Below are 18,046 nucleotides of genomic sequence, written 5' to 3' on the forward strand. Positions count from 1 at the left end.
CATAACAGTATTTCAATATTAGAATGAGAAGATGAAGAGATTGAGGAAATGCTGGAAACAGACTTCAAAAAAGTAATCATAGGATTACTCAAAAGTAACCAGAAGGAAATCCATGAACTAAAGAAAACCACACATGATAAAAATGAAAATTTTTCCTATGAAATTGAGATTTTTAAAGAGAAATCAAAATGAAATATTAGAAATGAAGAATTCAATAGATCAAATAAAAAAGGTGGTGAAAGCCTTACTAGCAGACTTGGTTAGGAAGAAGAAGGAAGATCCGAAATAGAAGACAAATCTTCGGGAATCTTACAGTAAACAAACAAACAACAAAAACAGAAAACAAGAAGAAAGTGGAAAACTTGAAAACAGTGTTAGAGATTTATGGGATATCATCAAACAAACCAACACAGGGGTTTTAGGAACTCCTAAAAGTATGGAAAGAGAGAATGGGCTAGCAGGCCTATTTCAGAAATTATTATAGAAAGCTTACACATTGTAGTCAAAGTCTCCATAGTAAAACAAAAATAAAAGATTCTAAAAGGTGCACAAGAAAAATACCAGATTACTTTCAGAGGATCTCCAATTCGACTCAGCTGGCTCCTCATCAGAAACCCTAGAGTCTAGAAGGGAAAGGCAAGATATAGCCCAAGTATTAAGAGAAAAAAACTGTCAACCCAGAACACTGTACCCTGTAAAACTCTCATTTATGAATAAAGGTGAAATAAAGACCTTCCACAACAAACAGAAATTGAACGAATTGTTGCCACTCATCCAGCCTTACAAAAGATGCTTAAGGATGTGCAACACACAGAAAACACAGAAAGATAACCACCACTGGGCAAGAACATGAAGGCAGAAAAATCCCCCAGTAAAAGTACAAAAGAAATCACAAGTAAACAATAGGAATATTTATGGAAAAGTGGCAGGGCCAAGTTGTTACTTATCAATAGTCACCATGAATGTAAATGGCCTCAACTCTCCAGTTAAAAGACACAGACTGGTTGAATGGATTAAAAAAACAAAACTCATCTATCTGCTGCCTACAAGAAGCACATCTCACCAACAAAGATACATGCAGACTGAAAGTGAAAGGATAGAAAAAGATATCCCATGCCAACAGAAACCAAAACAGAGCTGGTGTAGCCATCCTAATATCAGACAAAATAGACTATAACACTAAAACTGCAAAAAGGGACAAAGAAGGGCATTATGTAATGATTAAGGGATCAATTCAACAGGAAAATGTGACTATCATAAATATATATATGGGCTGGTGCCGCAGTTCCATTGGCTAATCCTCCACCTGAGGCGCTGGCACACTGGGTTCTAGTCCCGGTTGGGGCTCCAGATTCTTTCCCGGTTGGCCCTCTTCCAGGCCAGCTCTCTGCTGTGGCCCGGGAAGGCAGTGGAGGATGGCCCAAGTCCTTGGGCCCCGCACCCCATGGGAGACCAGGAGAAACACCTGGCTCCTGCCTTTGGATAGGCATGGTGCTCTGGCCGCAGCACACCAGCCGTGGCGGCCATTGGAGGGTGAACCACTGGCAAAGGAAGACCTTTCTCTCTGTTGTCGCTCCCCGTCTTCGTGGAGGAACGACACAGGACCCTGCGCTGTTCTTTCGTCTGCTCGGCCCTCCCCGGGTTTGCTGCTGGTTCTTCCCGGGTTGGCTATCGTCCCTTCCACCTCTGTGGAAGGGCGGTTCCCCCTGCCACATTCCCCACTTCCGTGGGGGAGCGGCACACCGCCGGCCGGCTCTCTCGGGGGCTGCACAAGTGTTCCCCTTAGATGTTCCTGGTGCATGTTGTCTCTCTCCTCCTTTATAGTCCTTTTCCACCAATCCCAACTCTGCTACCCACACGCCGAGTACGCTGCTCTCCTCCAATCAGGAGTAAGTCCTACAGTTTATTGGTTGAACTGGAGGCAGCTGTGTAGAAGCTGTTTCTCCCTTCTCAGCGCCATATTGTGGGAGAGCAGATGCATAGAATAAGTCTTAATTCCAGTAACTTAGTCTAGTCCGAGTTGCTCCCCACATCTGTCTCTCTCTCTCACTGTCCACTCTGCCTGTCAATAAATATATATAAATATATATATACACACTGAATTACTGAGCACTTGGCTATTTAAAAGATATGTTAATGGATCTAAAGGGAGATATAGACTCTAATACAAGAGCAACAGGGGATGTCAGCACTCCATTTTCATCAATGGACAGATCAACCAGACAGCAAATCAACAAAGAAACAACAGCGCTAATTGACACTATGGACCAAATGGACCTAACTGATATCGATAGAACTTTTTTCCCACAGTTGCAGAATACACATTCTTCTCATCAGTGCATGGAACTTTCTCTAGGATAAACCACATGTTAGGCCATAAAGCAAGTCTCAGCAAATTCAAAAAAATCAAAATCATACCATGCATCTTCTCTGAACACAATGGAATGAAGCTGGAAATCAACAACTCAAGAATCTCTAGATCAGGGCCAGTGCTGTGGCACAGGGATAAAGCCACCACGTGCAGTGCCAGCATCCCATATGAGTGCCGGTTCAAGTCCTGGCTGCTCCACTTCCAATCCAGCTTTCTGCTATGGCCTGGAAAAGCAATAGATGATGGCCCAAGTCCTTGGGCCCCTGCGCCAGTGTGGGAGATCCAGAGGAAGCCCCTGGATCCTGGCTTAAGATTGGTGCACCTCCGACCATTGTGGCCAACTGGGGACTGAACCAGCGGAAGGAAGACTTCTCTTTCTCGCTCTCCCTCTCTCTTTGCCTCTCCTTCTCTCTCTATGTAACTCTGGCTTTCAAATAAATCTTTTTTTTCACTTATTTGACAAGTAGAGTTAGACAGTAAGAGAGAGAGAGACAGAGAGAAAGGTCTTCCTTCCATTGGTTCACCCCCAAATGGCCACCATGGGCAGCGTGCTGTAGCAATCTGAAGCCAGGAGCCAGGTGGTCTCCCACACGGGTGCAGGTGCCCAATCACCTGGGCCATCCTCCACTGCCCTCCTGGGCCACAGCAGAGGGCTAGACTGAAAGAGGAGAAGCCAGGACTAGAACCCGGAGCCCATATGGGATGCTGGCGCTGCAGGCAGAAGATTAGCCAAGTGAGCCACAGCGCTGGCCCCACATATAAATCTTTAAAAAAAGAAAAAGACTGAACAACATGACCAATGTGTCATTGAAGAAATCCAAAGAGAAATAACAAAATTTCTGGAAAAAAAGAAAATGACAATATATCATGTCAAAACTTATGGGATACAGCAAAAGCAATGTAAATAGGAAAGTTTATAGCTATGTGTGCCTACATGAAGAAATTAGAAAGGTATAAAATAAATGAGCTATCAATGCATCTCAAGGACCTAGAAAAAACAAACCAAACCCCAAATCAGTAGGAAGAAAGGAATAATTAAAATTAGAGAGGAAATAAACAAAATTGAAACTAAAAAAAAAATACAAAAGACCAGGGAAATGAAGAGATGGTTTTTGAAAAAATAAACAAAATTGATACACCACTTGCTCAACTAACCAGAAATAAAGAGGGAGAAGACCAAAATCAATCAAATCAGAGATGAAAAGGAAATCTAACAACAAATACCACAAAATAACAAAGAATCATCAGGAATTATTACAAAGAGCTGTATGCCAACAAATAGGGAAACTTAGAAGAAAAGTACAGACACCTGGACACATACAATCTTCCAAAATTGAGTAATGAAGACACAGAAAACCCAAACAAACCAAGGAGACTGAATCAAGAATAAAGAACCTCTTAACAAAGAAAAGCCTAGGAGTGGATGGCTTCACTGCTGAATCTACCAGATGTTTAAAGAAGAACTAATTCCAATTCTTCTCAAGCTATTCTTAACACATTAGCAAACTGGAGAACAAAAACCATATGGTTATCTCAATAGATGCAGAGAAAGCATCTGATAAAATACAACACCTTTTCATGATGAAAATCTTAAGCAAATTGGGTATAGAAGGAATATCTCTCAACACAATCAAGGTTATTTATGAAAAACCTATGGACAGCATCCTATTGAATGGGGAAAAGCTGGAAGCATTCCCACTAAGATCTGGAATCAAACAAGGATGCCCACTCTCAACATTGCTATTTAATATAGTCTTGGAAGTTTTAGCCAGAGCCATTAGGGAAAAAAAAAAAACGAAATTATATGGATACAAGTTGGAAAGGAGGAAGTCAAACTATCCTTATTTGCAAATGACAAGATCCTATATATAAAGGATCCAAAAGACTCCACTGAGAGACTATTGGAACTCATAAAAGAGTTGGGTAAAGCTGCAGGATATAAAATCAACCTGGAAAAATCAATAGCTTTTATATACACAGATAATGTCATGGCTAAGAAAGATCAGTCCTATTCACAATAGCTCCAAAAAGAATTAAACATCTTGGAATGTAACAATGGATGTCAAAGATCTCTACAATGAAAACTACAAAACACTAACGAAAGAAATAGAAGAGACATTTAAAAAATGGAAAAATCTTCCATATTCATGGATTGGAAGAATCAACATTATCAAAATGTTGATACCACCAAAAGCAATTTACAGCTTCAATGTGATCCCAGTCAATATACCTAGGACAGTATTCACAGATCTAGAAAAAAAATGACTTTAAAATTCATATGGAAACATGAGACCCCGAATAGCTAAAGCAATCACACCACAAAAGATGGCCAGAGGCATCACAATGCCTGATTTCAAGACAATACTGGCCAGCACCATGGCTCACTTGGCTAATCCTCCGCCTGCAGCGCTGGCACTCTGGGTTCTAGTTCCAGTTGGGACCCGGTTCTGTCCCGGTTGCTCCTCTTCCAGTCCCATTCTCTGCTTGGCCCAGGAAGGCAGTGGAGGATGGCCCAAGTGCTTGGGCCCTGCACCCGCATGGGAGACCAGGAGGAAGCACCTGGCTCCTGGCTTCGGATTGGTGCAGCGCGCCGGCTGTAGCGGCCATTTGGGGGGTGAACCAACGGAAGGAACACCTTTCTCTGTCTCTCTCTCACACTGTCTAACTCTGCCTGTCAAAAAAAAAAAAAAAAAAAAAAAACCAGACATACTACAGGGCAGATATAATCAAACCAGCCTGGTACTGGCACAAAAACAGACTTGTAGACCAATGGAACAGGATAGAAACTCCAGAAATCAATCCATACAGCCAACTTATCTTTGACAAAGGAGTTCAAGTGGATCCCTAGAGAAACAAAAATCTCTTTAATCTCTTTAACAAATGGTGCTGGAGAAACTAAATCTCCACATGCAGAAAAATGAAACTAAAGCCATACCTTACACCTTATACAAAAACTCACTCAAAATGTATCAAAGACCTAAATCTACAACTCAATACCATAAAATTACTAGAGAACATTGGGGAAACTCTCCAAGACATTGGCATAGGCAAAAACTTCTTGGAAAAGAACCTAGAAGCACAGGCAATAAAAGCCAAAATTAACAAATAGGATTACATCAAGCTGAGAAGCACCTCCAATACAAAAGAAGCAGTTAGCAAAGCAAAGAGGCAACCAACAGGATGCGAGAAAATTTTTGCAAACTATGCAACTGATAAAGGCTTAACACCTAGTATCTATAAAGTGCTCAAGAAATTCAACAATAACAAATCCAGTTAAGAAATGGGCAAAGGACTTGAACAGGCATTTTTGAAGAGAAGAAATTCAAATAGCCAACAGATAATTGAGAAAATGCTCAGGAATATTAGCCATCAGAGAAATGCAAATCAAAACCACAATGAGGTTTCACCTCACTACAGTTAGAAAGGCTCACATACAGAAATCAACACAAGACAAATGCTGGTAGGGATATGGGTGAAAAAGTATCCTGTTCTACTTTTGGTGGGAATGTAAACTGGTGCAGTCACTATAGAAGATAGTATGGAGATATCTCAGAAAGTTGAATATTGACCTCCCTTATAATTCAGCCATCCCACTCCTGGGAATTTACCCAAACCAACAGAAATCAGTATATGAAAGAGTTATCTGTACCCCCATGTTCACTGCAGCACAATTCATAACAGCTAAGATATGAAATCAAACCAGATGTCCATCAACTGTTAACTGGACAAAGAAATTATGGTGTGAGTCATCTGACTGGTGCATCTACCATCATACAAGGCTGAAACACTGGCAGTGAAGGCAAATTATCACCAATCAGAAACTCTCATCTGGACATTGACCCTTTGGAGAGCTGTGCAAAAAAGCAAGGGCTTCTAGATTCATTGGCATGATGGCAACCAGTGGCCAGTATTAAAGGTGGAAATGATGACCTCAGACACTCAGTCTCCATATGTGACATCAATGTCACCCCATCAACCTACTCCCATTGGGGTAGCTCTAAGAATTAATCCAATGCTATGACATAAATTTAACTATTAATTATAGCCTGGTGATCAATATAAAAATGAGGACAGTAGCAGCTACACATATTTTCTTCTTCTTTTTATTGTACATGTGTGTATATTCTTATATATATTAACTAATTTCTTCTCAATACCTTCCTTCCTCTTATTGTATATAAATATTCTTGGTGGTATTAACTTCACAAGTTAACTTACAGGATATTCCTTCAGTTGGGACTGTAACTCAATATGAGGAGCCATTAATATCCCCAGAGATCAATACAGTAAATGTGGCCCACAAATGGATATAATGAAAATTAGGTCATAGCATCATACAATTTGCTTTAAGATGCAGGTACACCTTATTAAGTGAAAGTATGGACTCATAGAAAAGTTATAGAAAATAGTGTGTGTGGATGCTAAGTAGCCAAAGCAATGAACTATGCTGATGATTAAGCTATTAGCCCTCAGCTTTAAACCCATCCTATCCTTTTTTGCCATGTTGGGGTTTCAATTCTGCAAGCCACAGTTCTAAACTACCTAGATTCTTGTTGAATTCTAACTATGGGAATGGCAGAGGAGACTACAATTATAATGGAGCAATAAGGGGCATGATTTTCCTTGTTTTGCTTCCTATTCTTGAAAGTATCACTCCTGGGGCCAGTGCCATGACACAGTAGGTTAATCCTCCACCTGCAGCGCCGGCATCCCATATGGGCGCCGGTTCGAGTCCCAGCTGCTCCACTTCCAATCCAGCTCTCTGCTATGGCCTGAGAAAGCAGTAGAAGACGGCCCAAGTCCTGGGGCCCCTGCACTCACATGGGAGACCAGGAAGAAGCACCTGGTTCCTGGCTTTGGGTCGGTGCAGCTCTGGCTGTTGCGGCCATTTGCAGAGTGAACCAACAGAAGGAAGGCCTTTCTATCTGTTTCTCCCTCTCACTGTCTGTAACTCTAACTATCAAATAAAAAAAATAAAATCTTACAAAAAGAAAGAAAGGAAGAATCACTCCTGTGAAGGTTCCTCACTGGCAGCAACAGTTGGTTCCAGTAACCAGTATTTTTCCCCTTCTCAGAACTAGCCACAAAGTTGCCTCCTCAGAGACTCCTCTACACCTGTTGTCATTTGGTGTGCCCTCCTCGAATATATGAGTTCCAGCTCTGCAGGGTCCCTTCTCAGGTGCCAGAAGAACTCCTCATGATCTTTCCTTCAAGGTTCTCTTCGCTCTGGAAACCTCCCTTCTCATTTCCCTGAACCAGCTCTGGCTAAATTCTCCCTTGCTTTCACTGCCAAATCCATAAATATTAGTCAGATCTTAATGTACCTCTATGCTCGGGCTAACTACTGACCACTATTTTTTTTTTTTTAGCTCATTAAGGCATTTCTGGAGAGTACATTGGCAAATGTTAAGAAAGCATTTTGGCAATTCATATCTATTCAATAAATAGTATTAAAGCATTAGTGTGACTACTTCCACTGAGTTAATTTCTAGTGGAAGAACCACTGTTCAGCACAGCAAATACTATCTGTACACATTTAGAAAGTGGTGGACCCATGTCATCGGACTCTAAAATCTGTTACATTAACTCCTGCATCAAGAATTCTCAAATTTCAGTTTCCTAAGAATCACCCAAAGACCTTATAAAACACAGATTAATGGATCCCACCCTAGTATTGTGGAGTCACTAATTCTGGAGTGAAACCACAGAATTTAAATTTCTAACAAGTTTCCAAATGATGCTGATCGCTCTCTCAACACAACACAGTAGCCTGTACACCTTCTTATTGCTCTTATTGGTCTCAAAAACTCAAGTCAGCTGTCTCCATCCTAAGGAAGCTTTAACTCTCCTCTCCTCCCTCATCAGTCATGTGCTCCTAAGACAACATGTGCTTCCAAATATATATCAGTAACTGGCCAGTGCCGCGGCTCACTAGGCTAATCCTCCTCCTCGGTGCCAGCACTCCGGGTTCTAGTTCTGGTTGGGGTGCCGGATTCTGTCCCGGTTGCTCCTCTTCCAGTCCAGCTCTCTGCTGTGGCCCGGGAAGGCAGTGGAGGATGGCCCAAGAGCTTGGGCCCTGCACCCGCATGGGAAACCAGGAAGAAGCATCTGGCTCCTGGCTTCAGATCAGCGCAGCACGCTGGCTGTAGCGGCCATTTGTGGGGTGAACCAACGGAAGGAAGACCTTTCTCTCTCTCTAACCGTCAAATATATATATATATATAAAATATACATATATACATATAAATATATCATATATATATATATATATCAGTAACAACTAAAACTGAAACTCTGCACTCATCTGTCCCAACCACTACTTTGTGAGCACCTCAAGGGCACAGGTGATACTATTCATCCTTTTTTCTTTTAACATATCTAATTTTTTAATTTTAAAAAGTTTAACAGACATAAAAATTGTACATACTTATGGGATACTATGTAATATTCTGGTTTTCCTTTTTTAAATTTTTTATTGTGGACAATTATAAAATTTATCATTTTAAGTGTGGAGTCCAGTGTCATAAGGTACATTCACATTGTTGTGCAACTGTCATTGTCATCCAACTTCAGACTGTCCTTCATCTTCCCAAACTGAAATTCTGTATCCATCAAGCAATAACTCTCCTTTATCTTCTCCTCCAGTTCCTATTAACCACTATTCTACTTTCTGTCTCTATTCATCTTAATACAGAGAGGGTCTAACATCTGTATGTGCTACTCGAAGGTATGGTTTCAAGAACTTTAGAATTGAAAGAATTAAATCTCTTCATTCTTTTTTTTTTTTTTTTTTTGACAGGCAGAGTTAGACAATGAGAGAGAGAGAGACAGAGAGAAAGGTTCCTTCTGTTGGTTCACCCCCTAAATGGCCACTACGGCCAGCACTGCACCGATCTGAAGCCAGGAACCAGGTGCTTCCTCCTGGTCTCCCATGCGGGTGCAGGGCCCAAGCTCTTGGGCCATCCTCCACTGCACTCCCTGGCCACAGCAGAGAGCTGGACTGGAAGAGGAGCAACCGGGACAGAACCGGCGTCCCAACTGGGACTAGAACCTGGAGTACCAGCGCCGCAGGCAAAGGATTAGCCTAGTTAGCCGCAGTGCTGGCCAATCTCTTTATTCTTAAGCATCAAATTAAAGAACAAATAAAAGGTTATTTTAGGGGCTGGCATTGTAGCATAGCGAGTAAAGCCACTGCCTGCAACACCAGTATCCCATATGGGTGTCAGTTAGTATCCTGGCTGCTCCACTTCCAATCCAGCTCCCTGTTAATGGTTTGGAAAAAGCAGCAGAAGATGACTCAAGTGCCACTTACGTGGGAGAACCAGATGAAGCTCCTGGTCTCTTGCTTCGGCTTTGCTCAGCACTGGTCGTTGAAGCCATCTGTGGAATGAGCCAGTGGTAGAAAATTTCTCTCTCTCTTCCTCTCTCTCTATCTCTCTATCTCTATTTGTATCTTTGACTTTCAAATGACTAGATAATTTTAAAAAAAGCTACAATTCATGTAGAATGGTATATATTACTGCTGGAGTTATAAGCAGGCAAATGATGCATGGCTATTGAAAACTACCATCTTGAAGACAAGTATTTAATTCAGAGGCTAAGATGCTCCTCAGAACATCCAAAGCCCAGAGAGCCTGGCTTGAATCCTGGCTCCTCCATCTCCAATCCAGCTTCCTGGTAATGTGCATGCTGAGAGTTAGAAGGTGATGGCTCAAGTACATGGATTCTTGCTACTCATATGGGAGACCCAGACTGAGCTCCAGGCTCCTGGCTTCAGCCCGGCCCTGCCCTGGTTGTTTCAGGAATTTGGAGAGTAAACCAGAAGATAGAAGACCGATTTCTCTCTCTCTCTCTCTCTCTCTCCCTCTCTCTCTCTCTCTCTCTCTCCCTACTTTCAAATGCAATGAAAATAAAGAAATAATTTCTAAATAAATAAAATCAATCTCTTGGTTCTACCAAGAATAAGTAATTTTTAAATAATTATTTTTTAAGTTAGTATAAATATTAAATATTTATAAGTTAGCAAAACATGAAAAACTACCTGAAGGAATATAAAATGAGGCTTTTCCCCCCTTTTTGACTCAAATAGCCAAAATCCCTGACTTGAGTTTACACTTCCCTCAGACAATATGCTCACCGATATCTATTATCATGCCACCTGAATCAACAGGAAAAGAAGAAACCTAATGAGATGAATGTTGCATAAAAAGCACAAATGCAATACCAATCAAAATACCAAGGACATTCTCAAATACAGAAAACATGATGCTGAAATTCATATGGAAACACAGGAGACCCCAAATAGCTAAAGCAACCTTACACAACAAAAACAAAACTGGGGGTATCACTATACCAGATTTCAAGACATACTACAGGGCAGTTATAATCAAAACAGCCTGGTACTGGTACCAAAACAGATGAATAGGCCAATGGAACAGAACAGAAACTCCAAAAACTAACCAAAGGACAACCTTATGACAAAGAAGCTAAAATCAATCCCTGGAGCAAGGACAGCCTCTTCAACAAATGGTGTTGGGAAAGCTGCATCTCCACATACAGAAGTATGAAGCAAGACCCCTACCTTACACCATATACAAAAATCCACTCAAAATGGATTAAAGACCTTTATCTATAACCTTATACCATCAAATTATTAGAAAATATTGGGGAAAACATACAAGATGTTGACTTAGGCAAAGAGTTCTTGGAAAAGACCCAACAGGCATAGGCAGTCAAAGCCAAAATTGACAAATGGGATTACATCAAATTGAGAAGCTTCTGCACTGCAAAAGAAACACTCAGCAAAGTGAAGAGACAACTGACAGAAGACGAGAGATTATTTGCAAACTATGAAATTGATGAAGAATTAATGTCCAGACTATACAAAAGTTCAGGAAACTCCACAACAACAAAATAAACAACCCAGTTAAGAAATGGGCAAAGGATTTAAGCAGAAATTTTTCAAAACAGGAAATGCAAACGGCCAACAGACACTTAAAAAAAAAAGTTCAGGTTCACTAGCCATCAGGGAAATGCAAATCAAAACCAAAATGAGGTTTCACCTCATCTCCATTGGAATGGCTTTCATATACAATCAACAAACAACAAATGCTGGTGAGGTTGTGGGGAAAAAGGTACCCTAATCCACAGTTGGTAGGCATGTAAACTGGTACAGCCACCATGGAAGACAGTATGGAGATACCTCAGAAATCTGAATGTAGACCTACCATATGACCCAGCCATTACACTCCTGGTAATTTCCTCAAAGAAATGAAATCAGCATATGAAAGAGTTATCTGCACCTCCATGTTTATTGCAGCTCAATTCACAGTAGCTAAGATGTGGAATCAATCCAAATGCCTGGAAACTAAAGACTGGATAAAGAAATTATGGGATATGTACACCATGGAATACTACACAGAGGTAAAAAAAATGAAATCTTATCATTTGCAACAAAATGGATGCACCTGGAAAACATACTTAGTGAAATAAGTAGTCCCAAAGGACAATCCATATGTTATCCTTGATCTGTGGTAGCTAATAGAGCACTTGAAAGTAATCTATAGAAGGGGCCGCTGGTGTGGGAGCCGGCAACCCATGTGGGAGCCAGTTGTAGTCCCAGCTGCTCCTCTTCTGATCCAGCTCTCTGCTATGGCCTGGGAAGGCAGTACAAGATGGCCCAAGTCTTTGGGTCCCTGTATCCATGTGGGATGGAAGACCTCTCTATCTCTACCCTCTCTGTAATTCTGTATTTCAAATAAATAAAAATAAATCTTTAAAAAAAGTAATCTATAATGTGTTGTACAATGTGAATTAATGCTATAACTAGTACTCAAACAGTATTTTACACTTTGTGTTTCGGTGTGGGTGCAAACTGTTGAAATCTTTACTTAATTTATACTAAATTGATCTTCTGTATATAAAGATAATTGAAAATGAATCTTGATGTGAATGGAAATGGAGAGGGAGTGGGAGATGGGAGGGTTGCAGGTGGGAGGGAAGTTATGGGGGGGGGCCATTGTAATCCATAAACTGTACTTTGGAAATTTATATTTATTAAATAAAAGTTAAAAAAACAAAAAAAGTAATCTATAGAAGTGAAATTGATAATCCGAGATGTGATGACTTCGAACAGTCCTTGTCTCCACTATTGAGGAATAGTTTTATTTTTCATACTACTTGTTGAACTCTTTCCTTAGCATAGAGTTAATATTATGTGTACAAAGTTAATCGAAAATAGATCTTAGTAAAAAATAAGAATGGGAATAGGAGAGAGAGGAGGAGGGGTGGGAGTATGGTGAGAAGGCAGGTGGGGGAAGAATCAATATATTACTAAAGGTGTATTTATGAAATAGATGAAGTTTGTATACCTTAAATATAAGGTTTTTGGGGGACAAAAACAAAAAAACTGTTCTGTATACATGGACATAGATTTAAGAGGAAACATTGTAATTAAAGAGGTTTCATAATTTACTTCTATAAATATAAGCTCTTGTCCACTTTTTAAAAAAACATATTTGTGGTAATAGCAATGTCCTAGTTAATTTATTTGGTACTTACAGAACATATAAAAGATGGACCTTAAGGCCAACATTCTTAAAAGGATTCTTAAGTAATGACTCCATATAACAGATGAATAATTTCAAGTCCCCTTTCATCTGGCACTGTATGTCCCAGTTTGCACCTGAATTAAAAACAAACTACAATAAACCCGAAAAACATTCTGAACAATTCCATGAAAGAGATGAGCTAAATTAAATTTACCAATGTTCTGATACAACATCCACAGCCCAGTCTAAGAGAGAAAGGGCAGCTTGAACTAATGGTATGGATGCACCCAAGTAATTTAGTCCCTCCAGTCTCTAGTTTCCTTTTTTGCAAAGTAAGAAAATTAAATTCAATTATTGTTTCCCAAAATTTTATTTAAAATCAAGCCAACCGAGTAGGGTAAAATAGCCACAAATTCACCTGGCTCAGTTTATTCTCACTTTTCAAGAGAAAAAAAAGAACTGTCAAGGTACAAGCATATTTGGAGGAGCGTTTTGAGTCTCAGCTTTAGTAAATGAAGGTACAGTGGTTCACCTTCAAAATATGATGTATGCCTTTAATGCCCCACTATTCAAATGTCACTGGCCCTAAATATAACTGATGAAAGATTTCACTGCATGCTGAAACACTTACCTGATAATAATGAAGATGAACAACTGTGATTTGTAATTTAGAAAGCAAGAACAGCAACTATTGAAAACTATGACAACAGTAAGATAATACTAATATCAAACCAGAAGCATTTCCAGATAGAAAAACCGTGTAACACTGCTAAGCTCTATGAAGAAACAGTCGACTTGGCAGAATAATGTGTTGAAATTCTCACCATGGTTTTGATAAGGTAAGCTCATTTTAAAAAATAACTAAGTAATAGCCTTCATCTATACTGCAAAAATAAATTCTATAGTATAGTAATCGCTCCTCTTCATAACTGATAATTTTTTTATCATTTCATAGCTCATCTCTAGCACTCTTATATATAAAGTAGACTAAAAATTCTGTGGAAAGTTTATTTTGGTACAAAAAAATTTCATGGATAGTTTTTACTTAATGCACATCTTCCATGATTTCATGAAGACCCCTCATTTTAATAATCCCTGAATCGGCTAAATTTCTGTATAAATTTTTTAAGTGCTTTATTTAAAATTAAATTAATGGCTATGCATGAAACTGGAAAAACTAAGTGTTATAACTACTAACTTGTTTTAAAAGTCTGCTTTTATTGCATTTTTAGATTTTAACCTTATTCCTAAACTGATTTCAACACACTGGAGTATTTTTCCCACTAAATCAACAGTGCTGAACCAAGCATGATTTCCTACTGTAGGTAATTATAACTGGACAGGAGATGCTGCTGGTATCTGTATCTATGGGTAAAGGCCAGGGCTACTGCTAACCATCTCACAGTACAAAGGACAACTCCCTACGACCAAGAATTATCTGCCCCAAAATTAACAGCATCAACTGAGAAATCCTGATTGACCTTAAATAGGAATGTTATAAACACCCTGTATTTTCATCCTGTAAGTTTCTTTATATGGCTAACTCAACTGACTGCTTTTTTAAGCCTTTCCAGGAAACAAATTTATTGTTTATACTTACAGATGAATTACTAAATACACTAGTTATGCTCAGTATGCATTATACTTCAAACAAGAAAAACCTCTTGATTAAAATGTATATTGTGGGGCCAGCACTGTGGCATAGCGGGTAAGCCACTGCCTGCAGTTGCCAGCCATCCCATATGGGTGCAAGTTCGAGTCATATCTGCTCCACTTCCAATCCAGTTCTTTGCTATGGCCTGGGAAAGCAGTGGAGGATGTACCAAGTCCTTGGGTCCCTGCACCCACGTGGGAGACCTGAAAGAAGCTCCTGGAGCCTGGCTTCAGATGGGCGCAGCTCCAGCCATTGCGGCCAATTGGGGAGCAAACCAGCAGACGGAAGACATCTCGTTTTCTCTCTGTTCCTCTCTTCCTCTCTCTGTTGTAAGTATATTGTTTCAGAGAGATTCTTTGCCTAAACAAATTATTTATAAACATTTTAAAATTTAACAAATCCTATAGTATTAATAGTCATTTGATATTTTATCTATTTTACAAAATTAAGATGTTCTTTTTCTGTTCTAAAGCAAATTTATAAGACCACAAGGCATGTACTTAAAGATGAAAACGTTCCCTTATTACATTTTAATTGGATATAAAATAATTTCATGTTTATTTATTAGTTTGGTCACATGATGAATCCTATTTCTATTAGCATAAAAATGATAATATACAATAAAAATCATATTCATAAGGCATGTATTTCCTAAAGTTTCAGAGAATTAAAACACTTTGTTAAATATAATTTTTAAAAATAACAGCAAATGCTTGGAGCATTACAATACTTACCTACTTGTTGAAAAACTAAGGAATTTACTGTTGAAACAAATGTCTTCCCTTCAATGTTGTCTGCACGCACAGAGCAGTTAGTATCTTGCTCACTCCAAAAACAACAGTAAAATGTTGTTTGGGATAAGTTAGAAAAGTAGGTGTCACTTGAATTAAATTTATCTTCAATAATTGCTTCATAATGTCCACTAGAATTTGAAGTGTTCTTGGAGATTCCAGCAGGCAAGAGGAAATAGTCATGGGTTGCATTTGCTGGCATGCAAGACAACTTAAATCTCCAGGGAGTAACTGGATATGCCAAGTTAAATGCAGTTATCACACAAACAAACTCTGTTAGAACATTAAAAGGACATAGAAAATGAGAAATCATTCTGACGAAGACATAAACAGGAAGTATATGAGAGTAGACCATGTAGTGCTCAATAAGAACTATTTAATGTTCTAAACACTCAATCAATGCCTAATGAGTAGCTCTTGTTGTTCAATGTGTTATACTTAAGAGGGTTCATTTATTTATTTATTGAAACAGCTCTACTCTCAGGCACCTCCTTTTGGAAATTTGTGCTTCATTTTTCCTCATTAAGCTAACATCTTATATTTATACTTTAATAAAAGGAAATTAACACTAAATATTTTAATTCCCTTTTCCAAATTGAAGTTATTCTACCATCAGCACAAATGATAAATATCTGTGTGTGCAATAAGATAAGCAAACAATAAAGTGTTCTTTTAGTATTTCTTAAAAAAGACTAACACCAAAACGAGAACATTGCTTTCAATGACACCACAGAAAGGATGTGTCATCAACATGAGGATACCTGGATCTTTGAATCCACTCAGGCTCCTCCAGATAGGAGACACCATATACTACACTTTTTTTTTTTTATACGACACTTTCTTAATGCACTCTGAGAAGTGATATACACAGACTTCTTACAGGAAGCTTCTGTTGATCATGTTACCTTTTTTTTTTTTTTTTTTGCTTTTTAAAATTTATATAAAGGGAACAGATTTTATGTATTTTATCCATACAGTTTTAAGAGAATAATGAAAGAAACACTCCTATAATTCTGTACCCCCAAAAACACTCAAAAGTTAAATAACTGTTTAAAAATTAAATAATAATTAGTTCTTCATAATCCCTTTTTCAAATTACTCAAGTAATCCAACAGTGTTATCATTTACAGATATACTAATAAGCAATGAATTCTGAGAATTCTGTATGAATTTGTATGGAATGAGAATTCTGAAGAGTTATGATAAATGTAAAAATCTAAGAAGACAGAAGTCATCAAGATGAATAGCTGCATAACCTGGACTATGTCCAGACAATGAAATATTACTCATTGCGAAAGAGCTATTAAGCCATGAAGAGACATGGAGGAAACTTAAATGCATGTTACTAAGAGAAAGAAGCTGCTCTGATAAGGCTATACCCAATAGGATTCCAAGTATATGACATTCTTGATAAAGCAAAACTATGAAGAAATAAAAAGATCTGTGTATGCCAATAGTTAGTGGAGTGGGAAACAGGGAGCAATGAGCAGGCAGCACACACAAGTGAATAGTGCAGTGAATATATTTGTTATGATTCTGTAACTAAGATAAATATTCATTAAAAACCATAGAATGAGCACCAAGAGTGAACCTCAATGTAAAGACTGGGTGGCAAGGATATGCCAGAGTGGGTTCATGAATTTTTACATAGGTAACACTTGAATGGGGAATGCTGGTAATGGGGAGGCTATGCAGGAGGTACTCTGTACCTTTCCCAATTTTGCTGGGAGTGTGAAACTCCTTTTAAAAGTCTACTTAAGGCCGGCGCCGTGGCTCAATAGGCTAATCCTCCGCCTTGCGGTGCCGGCACACCGGGTTCTAGTCTCGGTCGGGGCGCTGGATTCTGTCCCGGTTGCCCCTCTTCCAGGCCAGCTCTCTGCTATGGACCAGGAAGGCAGTGGAGGATGGCCCAAGTGCTTGGGCCCTGCACCCGCATGGGAGACCAGGAGAAGCACCTGGCTCCTGGCTTCGGATCAGCGCAGTGTGCCGGCAGCAGCAGCCATTGGAGGGTGAACCAACGGCAAAAGGAAGACCTTTCTCTCTGTCTCTCTCTCTCACACTATCCACTCTGCCTGTCAAAAAAAAAAAAAAAAAAGTCTACTTAAAAATGTAAGAAAATAGAAGCTGTAAAAGCCAATTAGTAAGTGTGGTTTTAACTATAAAGTCCATACATGTAAAAATATTCAACAACCTAAGAAATTATTGTTAAATATTACCTATTTGTAAAAAATATAAATATGTAGATAAGTATGTGTAGATACAAAAATTAAACCAAAAATGATTGACATGACTAACATTAGGTACCATAACATCACCAAAAGTAAATCCTCATTACAATTGTGTTCCTTCAGACTTCAATCCTTCTAACAAATTATTATGAAATAAAACATCTCGTGAATACAGAAGATTTTTGATTGTATAAAACCATAAATGTCTAATAGCACTACATATGAGCATTTTTACCTGCACATGGAGGATTCAGTTGACTGTCATGAAATCAACCTAAAATCTTCTAAAAGAAGTATTGAAGTCTAAAATGGAATAATAAACTTCATAGATACAAAAACATAGAATCAGTTTAATTAAAAAATGGGTCTACTTTGTTTACATGTTTCCTTTACAAATATTTATTTCCCTCCAGAATCCTAAACAACAAAAGATCCTAAATTTTCATCTGAAG

At 38.9% G+C, this 18,046-nt stretch overlaps 1 protein-coding gene across 11 annotated transcripts in view; it reads right to left on the reverse strand.

Moving 5' to 3' along the window:
- LEPR (leptin receptor) overlaps positions 1-18,046 on the reverse strand; it is a 213,706-nt gene that overhangs the window by 76,350 nt on the left and 119,310 nt on the right. For 9 of the 11 annotated variants that reach the window (XM_070078338.1, XM_070078336.1, XM_070078335.1 and 6 more), the window contains 2 exons: positions 15,310-15,639; positions 12,932-13,055 (listed from right to left, as the gene is read on the reverse strand). The exons of 1 other annotated variant lie outside the window; for it this stretch is intronic. In XM_070078338.1, coding sequence (XP_069934439.1) covers positions 12,932-13,055; positions 15,310-15,639 — 454 coding nt within the window. Of the gene's footprint in view, positions 1-12,931; positions 13,056-15,309; positions 15,640-17,829; positions 17,876-18,046 lie in introns of all 11 variants that reach the window. One more of the 11 variants, XM_070078339.1, reaches the window with a different exon arrangement.

This window comes from Oryctolagus cuniculus, chromosome 7 (assembly GCF_964237555.1).
Source record: "Oryctolagus cuniculus chromosome 7, mOryCun1.1, whole genome shotgun sequence".
NCBI lineage: Eukaryota > Metazoa > Chordata > Mammalia > Lagomorpha > Leporidae > Oryctolagus > Oryctolagus cuniculus.